General features: G+C 46.8%; 1 protein-coding gene and 1 long non-coding RNA gene across 8 annotated transcripts in view; one reads left to right on the plus strand and one right to left on the minus strand.

The window, feature by feature from the left end:
• LOC119177210 (uncharacterized) overlaps positions 1–14,154 on the plus strand; it is a 183,129-nt gene that overhangs the window by 164,425 nt on the left and 4,550 nt on the right. The window lies entirely within an intron of this gene.
• The window catches only part of Pkn (serine/threonine-protein kinase N), a 186,581-nt gene that overhangs the window by 105,992 nt on the left and 66,435 nt on the right, over positions 1–14,154 (minus strand). For all 7 annotated transcript variants that reach the window (XM_075878269.1, XM_037428622.2, XM_075878263.1 and 4 more), the window contains one exon: positions 4,517–4,626. In XM_075878269.1, coding sequence (XP_075734384.1) covers positions 4,517–4,626 — 110 coding nt within the window. The remainder of the gene's footprint in view (positions 1–4,516; positions 4,627–14,154) is intronic.

The following is a 14,154-nucleotide window of genomic DNA, read 5'->3' on the forward strand; positions in this document are numbered from 1 at the left end:
AGGAAAATTCGATATTCACGCACTCTTACTTACTATGTTACTAATATTTATTCAGCGAAGCAATGCAAGCTCATCAACACAACGTGACGACCTGGCCACTTGTGAGCACAATCTAGCGCTTTTTTTTTTGTTACACTATGAGCTTTTTTTTTTGGTGGTGCCGCAGAACTGTCCAAATTTAAAAATTTTAAAACATGTCTGAAAAAATTGACAGTTGACTGTCCTTAATTATATTGAAATTTAACTGTAAAACCAGAAGAAATGGTTTCAAACAAAAATATAGGTGGTTTTTTTTTCTTTAAAAAAACAAAAACAATACTTCGTCAGCTTGCTTTAAAGTAGGGGCCCTCAAAGTGCTTTCTACAAGCGGTCATAATGAATCTGACCACGACTAACCTATAAGCTTCTACAATTAATAGAAGAAATGCACTTTCAAACAAGTTTAACACAGATGTCATGGCAATCACATGCCAAATCGGTGACGCAGTCTACAATCGGTAAGAGGCCCACCAAAATCCCTGAATCTTGGTGGACTCATGTTACATAGGGATGGGCGAATATTCGGTGTTGCGAATATTCGATAGAATTCTGCCCTATTTGTTATTCGCTTCGATACGAATTCAGGTATTCGGTATTTTCTAATTATTCGGCGCTTTCGAATAAGCCGCAAAAGCCACGGACGGCCGGTACAAATACAAATCTCTGAGGCTATGCTTTACACGTCATGGCTGCCATACATTCGTTAATCTCCAAGGCCATGCATTGAGGAGCCGGAAATACGTCATCGCTGCCATGTTCACGGCAACCGTCACCCAAAAGCTCATTGCGTAAGCCGCCCCGCCCCGCATTGCTGTAGACATAATTTTTTTGCTTTCTTTCTTTCTTTGTGTTCCTCGAGCTTCAGCCACGCTTACACGTGTTGGCTTATCTTGCCCTCGGTAACCACTGCCTCCACAGTTGAAGATGGTGCCGACCGCGCCAGTGTCCTGTAAGGGCGCGTACATGAATCTGATATGGGACTTTCCTGAAAGTGCCTGCTGGAGGCGAAGCGCAGTGCGAGACGTGCGGAGTTGTTTTGAAGACGCCTACTGGTACCACGACGACGCTTGTCACCCACTTGAAGAGACACCCAGGCAAGTATAAAGAGTACTCGGAATTGCATCAGCTTTACAGTTTTCCGAAAAAGAAAAGTGAACTAAAGGGGCTGTCATCGCAGCTAACCGTGACCAGCTTGTTTAAGCCTACACTTCAGCCGTCATCGGTAAAAGCACAAGAGATGACTAAAAAGATTGCAGCGTTCATTGCCTGCGGCCTGCAGCCATACAGCGTGGTCGAGGAACCGAGCTTCATCGAGATGATGCGATGTGCAATTCCAAAGTACGTCGTCCCGTCGCGGAAGACCTTTTCACGAACGGTCATTCCGGATTTGTACGCGGCCAAAAAAAAATGAACTGAAGAAGCGCATTATGGCCGTATTTGACGACGGTGGTGCTAAGTACTTCACTTTAACAACGGATGGGTGGACATCGAGGGCCGGCGACAGCTACGTGTGTGTTACGGCCCACATGATGGATCGCGACTTTAGGCAGCACGCTTATGCCCTCGCCTGCAAACCAATGCCGCAGGAGCATACTGGAGAAAATATAGTTCAGTTTCTCTGAGACGTGATCGAAGAATGGGGTCTGCCTGACACCATCCAGACTTTTGTCATTACCGACAACGGCAGGAACTTCGTATCAGCTGTTGCCAAATCCAACTGGTCAGGACTCCTCTGCTTTGCACATACCCTGCAGCTGTGCATAAAGGACGCCAAAAGAGAAGTGGCAAGTTTTTCGCAACTTTGTGCGAAGTGTCGAACGATTGTAGGTTGCTACAAAAGAAGCGCACGTGCATGTGCACGGCTTATGGACATACAAAAGGACATGCACATGGCCCAGCATGAAGTGATTCAAGACGTTCTCACACGCTGGAACAGCGAGTATGCCATGATGGAGAGACTCGTCGAACTTCGTGCCCCAATTTCAGTTGAACTTTGCGATTCGGATGTGGACAACTTAAGCTCCAGAGAATGGAAATTAATGGCTGCGGCTGTAAAAGTGTTGCCCGCTATCCCACACTTTCTCAAGTGATACCTCTCGTGCATTGTGCGCAAGTGGTGCTACATAAGCATGCGTCTCAAGGCGAGGAAGCAGCATCGTTTGCAAGGAGCCTTCTGCGCAGTCTTTCCACAAGGTTCCCTGGCTTGAAAATGGCAAATGTGCCGGCAAATTCAATGCTAGTTGACCCTCGCTACAAAGACAATTGCTACACAGAAGACAGTCAAAAAGAGTGGGCAAAAGCCGCACTTGCAGCTGCAGCAAATGAGCTAATGCCAGCCCAAAACGAATGTTCCCAGGCACCTGTCTGCTCAGCCATGGAGAAGCCCCCAGCTAACACTCTTTGGAGTGTTTTTTCTTCATTAACCTCTAATGTACTGCAAGACAACGCGCGCGAAAGTGTCCCTTCTCAAGTGGCAGAATACTTGGGCGCCCCTGTGCTTCCCCGGTCAGAAAACCCTTTGGAGTGGTAGAAGACCCATGGCAGCCGACTGTACCCAGCACTGGCCAAGGTGGCACAAAAGTACCTCTCAATTCCTGCCACACAGGCAAGGAGTGAGAGGCTGTTTTCAACAGCAGGGAATGTTGTCAGCAGCCGGCGGGAACTGCTGCTCCCAGACCATGTGGAGCAGCTGGTACTTTTGCATGAAAACTTGCGAGTGCAGTAAAAAAAGGTGAGATTTGCAAATAAAATTCAACTATTAACAATTTTCAATTTCACAAAATGCTGTGCCTACATGAGTTCTAATTCCTTTAAAAAAATTGTGTAAATTAGTCGGGCCGCGAAGAAATGCTAATTTTTCTTTATAATATGTGATGTACACTATTGGAACTATTCGATTAGAAATTATTCGACCAAATCATTATTCGCTTCGAACGTCAAATCCACTATTTGCCCATCCCTACTCATGTAATAAATAACAACTATGGTTTAACGAGTCTTACATCTGCTGTGGTGGCTAGGTTATATATACAGTCACCGACACATTTTTCGGACTCCAAAACTTTCGACTTGTTGGATATTTTAAATATCACAAATGCACCATCATAGTTCCTATTGCACTACACTCAAACTTCATTATTTATAACAGACTTGCATGTTACACAAAATAAAGCTCGTTGTATCCAAAAATTCGTCATAAAGGTGTAATGCTAATTGATTTCTCATTCACTTCATTATAACAAATAATTCGTTATATCTGTGTTCATTATATTGAGGTTTTAGTGTAATTCATTCTTGCAACCAATTTTTCGGACCAATTTATGTTCCAAAGTTAGATTTTCCAGACTAAATTGTCTGTTCTGAGCTATGCCACTAGATTTTCAAAGCTGCCATGTTGAATTTTTTGTAGCCTTGGTCAGAGTTTGGCTTGCAGTGGGTAATTATGTGGCCTCCAAGATGGCAACCGCGCACTATCACCTAGTTATAGAGGCCATGTCTGATCTTTCTTCGCTTTCAAAACGGCAAAAGGATGTTTGTATTTTCTGGGCGTTTGTTTTTCTGGTCATCATTGCACACGTGGTCGTGTTGGTGGTGTGCCTAGTGTGTTTGAGCCATCGTGCACGTCACATGGTTGCTAGTGTTTGTGATTGCTCAGTAGCACTCCGTGGTAACGGTGCTCGGCTACTGACCTGAAAGACGTGGGTTTGATCGCGGTCGCGGTAGTAGCATTTTGACGGTGGCGAATCACTGGAGGCTCACGTACTGTGCTGTGTCGGTACAGGTAAAAGAAGCCCATACCGTGCCGTTAAACCTTACCAAACAGGTGAGAAGCTGCATGCATCTTTTTGTGGCCTGCATCAAGTTTTGTTTGCTTGGTTTCATGAAGCGATGAACTTTGCCGCCCGCAACAGTCGGCTACAGCGATTGCCAATGCGCTTGACAGCGATGTTACCATAGCTCAAATACAGCAGGATTCGCTCGTCCCTAAGAATAGCTTGAAGCATAGCATTATTGGAGATATGTTTAAGGTTTTTTTTTAACCCCAATAAACTTCATTTTTTGATGACTTGACCATTTATTTCGGACTGTTCTATTTTTTGGACTATTTCGTGGTCCCCGCTAGGTACGAAAAATCGGTCGGCTACAGTACATCAACCTGAAATACCCAGTTAAGCGGGTGTTCAGAATGCAGGCAGCCACAATAGTGGCTCAATTGTTACAGAGTTGCACAAGTTTGCACTTTGGACCCTCATTTATATCTCCTTTCCTATAGTATGAACTATTGTTACTGTCAATTTACCCACTACATTCATTATTTATTAAAAAAAATTCTGCAGGTGCTCACGTTGGCCTTGTAACATTTAGTACGTTGATGGTTAGAGTGCTCCCCAATGGTTTTGTTTTTATCCTTTATTTAAACCCAAAAAACAAGCTAAACAGCTGGCAAAAGACCACTACATGAATAGTGCACGCTTACCCTATCGAGGGTTATAGTGAACCTCTGGTCCCATGCTTGCTGACTACATGGTTTGTAGGTGGTCTGGCCAACCTGAACGTTGTCAAGCTTTAGAACAGCCATGATTTCACCTGAAAATGATAAGGACAACGATTATATGATAACACCACAGTAGAGAAAGAACTCTAACAATAATCCTAGTTCATTCAAGCACATAAATCCAAGCTAAACTAACTACTAAGCAAATTTAAATTTAAATCAGATGTTTTACAAGCGAAAACCAGAGTACTGACAGATACATACTCATCTCTTTTCATTGTGACGATGTGTTATAGGCTGCAAACTGTTTACACATGCTGACACTGTGTGCAGGCCATACCTGAATGCACAGTCGAGCCGCTAATAACGAACTCGAGTATTAAGTGTCATGAACTCATTATATGCTAGTGTTCATATTACAATGAAATGTCACTGATTCTACCTCAATCATTTTGAAATACCGGCCTAATTCTAAGAATTTCCACGGTTCTATACTTCGCAATGCAAGTTTGAGTGGATATCTTCAAGTGGCAGTCAGCACCAGCTCAGTTAATTAAAAGACTTTGGGTGCCATGTGCCAAGTTCCGATGCCGGCAACGCGGAAAAGCCGCGGCAACAACAGCCCCTAGAAGCCACAAGGCATTGCGATGAAACTATACCAATGAGCGACAAGTGAAACACCCCAGCCTCGCTTCTGCAAACAGAAAAAACACACGTTCTAATGATTAACTGAAATGTGCACCTGTGTGTGCTTACTGCAACACACTAAGTGACACCCAGGCAGCATGTTCCATGCTTCTCGCAACTTAAGCGCGTCATGACTTACCCGTTCTTTTTGGAAATATGAATAAATTAGTAAGGGTCAGTCTGGCGGAATTCGCGACATATGTGAACCTCCGATTGCTGTTTGCTTCGACTATTTCGGTACTTACATTGTTGCCAGAGTTCTTGCAAGCAGTACATATTTCAAAAACTCAGTTTGAAAGCTTCAATGGTCATCACCAACTCTATCACACTGGCCACTATTCCCGTATAAACCGGACTATAGGTCGAGTGGGAATATAGGTAGACCCCCCAAGTTTAAGTTACCGAAAAAAAAGGGAAAACAACCCAAAACTGCCGAACCACATTTATTTGCGAATTGGGCGCAGTGCACCCCGATAGTCGAAGCTCCCCTCAACCACCATCGCAACTGTTCTTATTCGTCCGACGAAGCACCACTGTCTTCTGAAGACGAGAGTTTGTCGCTGGCCGCCTCCCACAGTGCGTCATCTTCAGTGCCATCCAGCGAGTTGCTGATGCAACATTTCTTGAAAGCATTTTTCACCATGGAATCCGGCAAGGAACGCCAGGCGGAAAGCACCCAGCCACAAACAGTCGCAAGCGGAGGCCTCTGTAGGCGGCCCGTCGGTGTCTTGGGGTTGTCGCCGGCCATCCACTCTTGGTATTCCAGTCACACTCAGTCCTTGAACGGTTTGTTTAGCACAACGTCGAGCGACTGGAGGGTGGACGTCATACAACCTGGTATCACGGCGAGGTCCGTTTTCCTGTCGCTGAGTGCGCGTTTCACTGTGGGGGTTAAGTTGCCACAAAACACATCCAACACCAGCATGCTGCGAAGACGTAGTAGTGCACCTGGCCGACGGTTCCACACCACTCTTATCCATTCGAGCATCATGGCCTCGTCCATGTATCCCTTTTTGTTGACGCGAACGACAACACCGCGCGGGAACACTTCCTTCGGCATTGTCTTGCGTTTGAAAATGATAGAGGGCAGAAGCTTTCTACTATCTGCCGTGCATGCCAGCATGACGGTGAAGCGTGAGTGCTCGTTGCCAGTGGACAACAGCTTCACATCCTTGGCGCCGCGCTGCGCGATCGTGGTCGACGAAGGCATGTCAAACCACACGTGGGTCTCATAGGCGTTGCCAATCTGCCCCATCATGTAGTCGTTCTGTCCTCGAAGCTGGTTCACGAAGCGCTGAAAGTTTATGAGCTTGTCCTCGAACTCCTCCGGCAACTTTTGACAGATGTATCTGCACCACCGGAGAGAAAATCCTTTGCGTTGCATAAATCGACGCACCCAAGAGTTTGATACACGAAACTCTTCTCTCGTGAGCCCAGCTTCTGCAGCTTCCCTTTCTGCGCTCTCCAATAGCGCACACTTTTTTCCGATACACCAAAGCGGCGCTGAGCAGCCATAGTCCCATTCGCATCTGCGAACTCAACAATATCTAGTTTTAACGCAGCTGAGTGAACGAAAAAAAAAAAAATGCAGCGCAATGTCAAGCAGAACGAAAACTCAGAACAGATCGGAAGAATCACGAACACAAAGAAAACAGACGGAGAAAAAAAGCCTGCGATTGGATTTGGATTCAGATATGGCCGCGTCCGGCTTCTTAAGCACATGCAAGCCACATGTTGCCAGAGAGCGGTGCACTTTCAGCTAGACATCGCTATACAAGACGAGAGGCGACTTTAGCTTATTATTTTATTGAAAATATCTGTACTTATATTCAGGTTTATACAGTAAATTCTTTATGCACGAATGGTCGCATTATGACATGCTGACGTTGCAAGAAGCCAGAGAGCTGCTGCTTGTGTGTTAACCAGTACTGCATTGCAGTGAAGCACTCTCTTCTGCGGGCGCACATATTAGCCGACCACAAAACCGTTCATGATGGCGAATTTCACAGAGCAAGAACATCCCATTTTTTCTTATTTTTCCATTTTGTCCCATTTTTTTCTATACCACTATACCCAGCCTTCATAGATTACGAGACGGCATTTGATTCAGTCTAGATATTGGCAGTCATGCAGATACTGCGGAATCAGGGCATTGGCGAAACAGATATAAACATCATGAACATCCTTGAAGAAATACACAGAGGATCAACAACCACCATTGTGCTCCATAAAGAAAGCAACGGAATGCCAATAAAATAGGGTGTAAAACAAGGAGATACAATCTCATCAGTGCTATTTACTGCATGCTTAAAGGAGGCTTCAAGAGGCCTAAAATGGGAAGAGTTAGGGCTACGAGTTAATGAAGTACCTTCGTAGCGAAAGGTACCTTAGTACCTTTCGCTACGCCGATGACATTGCATTGCTGAAAAACTCAGGGGACGAATTGCAATTCATTATTACTGAATTATACAAGGAGAGCATAAACGCAGACCTTAAAATTATTTACACAAAAGGAAAGTAATGCACAATAACCTCAGAAGAGAACAACACTTTCAGATAGGTAACAGTGCACTTGAAGTCGTAAAAGAGTACGACTACTTAAGACAGGTAGTAACTGCAGAACCGAACCACAAAATAGAAGTAACTAGAAGAATAAATTGGGGTGGAACACATTCAGCAAGCATTCTCAAATCATGAATGGTAGTCTACCACTGTTCCTCACGAGGAAAGTATATACAACAGCTACATCTTGCCGGTACTTACCTACAAAGCAGAAACCTGGAGGCTTACAAAGAGGGTTCCGCTTAAATTGAGGACGACGCAGCAAGCGATTGAAAAGAAAATGATGGGTGTAACCATAAAAGCAAGAAGAGAGCAGAGTGGGTCAGGGAACAAACAGGAGTTAAGGTTATCCTAGTTGAAATCAAGAAGAATAAATGAACATGGGCCGGGCACATAGGCAGGATAACCGCTAGTTATTAAGGGTAACTGATTGGATTCTCAAAGAAGGAAAACAGGACTCAGTTCACTGGCGGAATGTTGGAAAGGACTTTGTCCTGCAGTGGGTGTAGTCGGGCTGATGATATATATATATATATATATATATATATATATATATATATATATATATATATATATTGTTACGGGAGGGCACACAGAGAAACGAGGTTACAGCTAAGATATATTAGCATGACGCCAAGCCTAAGCTGAGACGGCAAGGCAAGCGAGAGCGCGCCCCACATTCCAGAATCACGTCGTGTTTCTCACTGTCTGTCTTGCTTCTTCAGCGTATGTAGTCTTGTAACATGACCCCCGGGAGCAGAAGCACCATCTCGGTGCTTTCTATGGTGTTGAGGAGTCTTAGAGCTTGATGCGGGAGACATGAACAATGTCTGTAGACAGTGGAGCGGAGAGAGATGACTTCAGCGGGGCTATCTTGTAGGTAACGTCGGTCACATGGCGCAAGACGCGGTAGGGTTCTGAGTACCGGAAAAAAGCAGCTTCTCAGAGAGACCAACATGCCGAGTCGGGGTCCACAACAACACAAGGGAACCCGGGGCAAAGGAGACGTCGCGATGATGTGCGTCGTAACGTTGCTTCTGTTGCTCTTGCGATGCTAAGAGGCGCTTCCGAGCGACTTCTCGTGCTTTTCAAGCTCTGGTGATAGTGTCACGGGCGCATTCAGTCGGCGAATCGACAGCTGTTGGGAAGATGGTGTCGAAAGGTAGAGTTGGGTTGCGGCCAAATAAGAGATAGAATGGTGAAAACCCAGTGGTATCGTGGCGTGAGCAATTGTATGCCAATGGAACAAAAGCAATGCAATGTCCCAGTCTTGGTGGTCAGAGGAGACATACATGGAGAGCATATCACTTAAAGTCCGGTTGAATCTTTCGGTAAGCCCATTAGCTTGTGGATGGTAGGCTGTCTTAAATTTATGTTTGATTTCGCAAGAACGAAGCATGTCGTCAATAACTCTGCAGAGAAAATAGCGTCCATGATCTGCGAGGAGTTGGCATGGAGCGCCATGATGGCAAAGCCCGCGTGATAGCGTACACAAGGAAATCGACATCTGTGGCACAGCTGGTTGGCAAAGCCCGCGTGATGGCGTACCGGGTTGTATGATCAGTACCGACAGCAATCCATCTGTTTCCGGCGGTAGACTGACGGAAAGGGCCTAGGAGATTAAGACCAACTGGAAAGGAGGAGTCAATAGGAAGATCAAATGGCTGGAGAAGTCCGATAGGACTCGTAGGGTTTTTTTTTTTTTTTTTTTTTGACGTTGGCACTGGTCGCATGCGACGACGTAGCGGTGCACGGAGCGATAAAGCCTGGGCCAGTAAAATTGACGCTGAACGCGGTCATAAGTCCAAGAGAGAGCAAGGTGACGTCATGGAGCTGGGCGATAGCACTATAACGTAGGTGGGAAGGTACCACAAGGGGCAGTTCGCGCCAATTTGTGTTGACATTGTAGCGGTACAAGGTGCCTTCTTTAAGGGGGGACGCGGCCTCTGAAAACCGAAAAATCGCGAAAAAGTCGATTTTTGGCAAACCACATATTCGGGCAGTATGTGTCATAAACTACCTTTTCTGTAAATATCAACGTCTAATTCGTCACGAAACCATTTGAAATAAAGTTTAGAACATGCCGCGGCGGCCCTCGAGCGGCGCGCGAGCACTCAAAATACCCCAACTTGGCGTGATCGCAGTTTCTCGACCGCTCGACGGAGCGCCGCCATTTTGGTGTTGTTTTGTTTGTGAATTTTTGTTCTTTCTTTCCCCGCCACCTGCGTCGCCAGCGGCAGCGCAGGAGAGGAGCAAGCCGCTCATAATTGGAGGGCTCGCGAGAGCTTTCAAGTTTCCCGCGGCTGAGGCGCGCAGCTGGGATTGGGCGAAGCGCGCGCTCCCCAGGGACGCGGGGGAGCCCGCGACTGCCATTGGCTGCTGCGCGCGATGACGTAGCGCTCTTGCGCATAATGCGGCTGATGCGGCCGCTCGTCTGCTGCTCCTCCGTCCGGCGTCTTTGTGTTCCGCTCGCTTCCGTGTATCGTTGCAGCCGTTCGCATACTCTCCACGTTTCAACTGTCTTCGAAACGATTTTCAACCATCTTTACGAGACGATTTTCAACCGTCTATACGAGACTGTTGTTGTGTTCGCTCACGATGCGCCCAACGAAAAAGAAGACGCTACAATCGTTCGGTGCAAGGAAGCGAGCTATGAAGCTTGTCCGCGCGGCGAGGCTCTCCGCTCGCAAGTGCGTCGACGGTGATCGCGCCGACGGTACCTGTGGGGCAGCTTCTGCTTCATCTACGCAAGAGAGTGGTCGCATCGACGCGCCTAGCAACGAGACTCCTGCTCCGCCGGTGCAAGAATTTGTCGTTACAAGTGCGCCTGGTGTCTCGTGCTCATCGACAGTGGCTTCTGCATCTTCTCTTTCATCGGCCTCGAGTGCGATCGCGTCGTCAACTGTGCATTCGCGAACAAGTTTCCCGACGTGCGAGGAGAAAGAGGCGGCGAATCAACAACGCGCTGCTGTGCAAAGAGAACTTGGCGCTATGCCAGCGACGGAGCGGAAATTTCAGGCAATGGAGCGCGATCATGAAGCTGCCACCGCTACAAGTGAAGGAAAAATTTTTCCTTGTGCAAATGGATGCCCTAGACGACCTGCTATCTCGGACCCCGTGCCACCGGTGCACCGCGATTGGGATGAAGGTACGAGGAGGCACCCAACTTGGACTTGCTGCAAAGCTTGAGCTAGTATGCTTGCATCGTGGAGTAGTTTCAAGCTCATGGAGTTCATCTCATCAGGATGACACAAAGGCCTTTGATGTGAATGTAAGAGCCATTATGGCAACAAAACAAATAGGCAAGGGACAAACAGCTCTCAACGACTTTTGGGCAGCGATAAACGTGTCCCATCGTGGCCTCCCTCACAAGACCTTTCAGAAGCACCTGAAGAAATTCAGGGAACCGCAGACACAATGCATAGAAAATTTCTATGCAGAATCTGCTTCTGCTGTAAAAGCCACTTACAAAGAAATGGATCAATATTTCACCAGGGATATAACAGTTTGTTATGATGGAACATGGCACAAGCGTGGGCAAACATCCCATATTGGAGTCGGGGCAATTATCGAATACCATACGGGCCTTATCTTGGACGCCGTTGTTCTGTCTAATCAGTGCCTTGGTTGCCAAGTAGGGCCAAAGCCTGGAGACGCAGACTATGCATGCTGGCTGGAGAATCATGTGTGCCAGAAAAACACCGACTCTAAATCAGAGAGAATGGAGGTTGAGGCAGCTATCATCCTCTTTTCACGCTCACTGTCGAAGCACAACCTCCGTTACACAACGCTCGTGTCTGATGGAGATAGTGCCACCTTCTCTGCCCTTGTACAAGAAAATGTTTATGGACTGGTCCCCATTTCAAAAGAGGAATGCCTGAACCACGTTCAGAAGAGGATGGGGACTGCACTTCGCAACCTTGTGCAGAAAAGTGACAAGGCTTTGGGAGGCAAGGGCAGGCTGACAAAGGCCCTCATCGACAAGTTGACAGATCATTATGGCTGGGCCCTACGGAACAATTCCAATGATGTGGCTGCAATGCGGCGGGCAGTGATGGCATCGTACCACCATGTGACGTCGACGGTTAAGGAGCCGCACCACGACTTGTGCCCAGAGGGTGCAGACTCCTGGTGTCGTCACAATGCCAGCAAGATTACCGGTGTTCCACCTCAGAAGCATTCGTACAAGCTGCCACGCTATGTTGCAGATGCACTTCTACCCATTTATGAGAGGCTCTCATAGGCTTCTCTTATGCAACGCTGCCTGGGAGCAAAGACGCAGAATGCATCAGAGTCCTTTTACTCTGTGCTGTGGTCCCTCATGCCCAAAGAGCAGCATGCGTCACTGATTGCTGTGGAGACAGCACTGCATGATGCAGTGGTAAGATACAATGCTGGCTGTTACAGGGCCACCCAAGAGCTAGCTTCATCAGTGGGGCTAACACCTGGCCACCTGGCCATTCAACAGGCAGCCGAGAAAGATTCTCTGCGCTTGAAAAAGGCTAAGAAGCGATCCCTAGAGAAGATGGAAAGGCGGCAAAGAAAGAGAGTGCCAAAGGACACCTCCAGTTACGCTGCAGGTTCATTTTAGAACTGCCTATGTGCTCAAAACTTTCAAACCTCGTTTTCTCAAAATGACTTTTTTGGCTAGTGAGGCTGCTTATTCCAGCCATATCTCTGGAACCACTCATTGGATTTCCATAAGTCTTTTTTTATTATGTACATGAATAAATTTCTGAGGGGGTGACAAGCCCATTTTTTCAATATATTGTGTGTGTTATTTATTATATTTAATCAAAGTTTGATTGATAATATACTAATCACGAACACAAAGTTTGATGGTCTGCTAAAACTTTTCAGCAAGGAAACTCAAAAAAAGGGCTCTGTTACCCCCTGGAGTATCAATCTGGGAATCATCATAGTTAATTTCACAGTTCCAGCACCTTTTGAAAGTTCTCCAGGCCTGGAATAAGAGAACCATGTGCACTACCCTGATATTCTGCTGTAACTTGAAAACCAGTGAAAATAACTTGATGAAATTTTGTAGTTCTTCTAATGCTTTTGCTATATATCCTGAAAATTTCATTAAGATATCTCAATAAACAAAAAAGTTGGTATCCGATGGTAGCCTCCCCCCTTAAGCACAAACAGTCGAGTAGACAGATGGGGCGTTGGAGAGTTGAGCTTCTCAATTATGTCCCGCAAGACGAGATCTCGGCGCTGTTCATCACGGATGTTGCTCAAAGCAGAGAGAGAGCACACATGGCGGCGCTTGATCTCAAGCCTCAGGGGGGTCCACTGGATGGCGGGACAAGCAGTCAGCGTCATGGTGTAAACGGCCAGATTTGCCAGACACTGAGTAGTCATATTCTTGGAGCCGTAGTGCCCAGCGATCAAGACGCCCAGTGGGATCCTTTAACGACGAGAGCCAGCAGAGGGCGTGGTGATCAGTTGTGACAGTGAAACGACGACCATGTAAGTAGGGCCGAAATTTGCCAACCGCCCAAACTAGAGCAAGTCATTCCCGTTCAGTGATAGAGTAGTTCCACTCGGCTACAGAGAGCAGACGGCTGGCATATGCGATAACGCGGGTGCAGCCGCTGTGATGCTGGACCAAAACAGCACCGATTCCATGGCCGCTGGCATCAGTGTAGACTTCTGTTGGGGCAGACATGTCAAAATGGGCCAGAATAGGTGTTGTAAGCAACGTGATGAGATTACAGAACGCCGAAGCCTGCGCAGCGCCCCAAGGGAATAGAACATTCTTCTTCAGCAAGTCTGTAAGAGGTCGGGCCACTATTGCAAAATTGTTTACAAAACGTGGAAAGTAAGAGCATAGACCTAAAAAGCTGCGGACTTCCTTAGTACTGGTTGGGACGGGGAAGTTTTGTACAGCTCGAACTTTATCAGGATCAGGGCGTACGCCGGAGGAGCCGACAAGATGGCCCAACATGGTTATTTGTTGGCGTCCGAAGTGGCACTTCGATGAGTTCAGTTGCAACCCTGCGTTACAAAAAACAGAAAAGATGGAGGAAAGGTGGTCGAGGTGGGTTTTAAAGGTCAGGGAAAATAAAATAACGTCGTCTAGGTAACATGGGCAAATTGACCACTTGAACCTGTCATTCGTTCGAAGGTGGCTGGAGCATTGTATAATCCGAACGGCATGACCTTAAACTGGTAAAGACTATCAGGGGTCACAAAAGCAGTCTTCGTACGGTCCATCTCATCGACAGCAATTTGCCAGTACCCTGAGCGAAGGTCAATGGAGGAAAGATACTTAGAGCTATGAAGGCAATCCAGGGCATCGTCAATGCGCGGTAGCGGGTAGACGTCTTTTTTAGTTATCCGGTTCAGATGTCATTAGTCGACAC

This window comes from Rhipicephalus microplus, chromosome X (assembly GCF_043290135.1).
Source record: "Rhipicephalus microplus isolate Deutch F79 chromosome X, USDA_Rmic, whole genome shotgun sequence".
Taxonomy (NCBI): domain Eukaryota; kingdom Metazoa; phylum Arthropoda; class Arachnida; order Ixodida; family Ixodidae; genus Rhipicephalus; species Rhipicephalus microplus.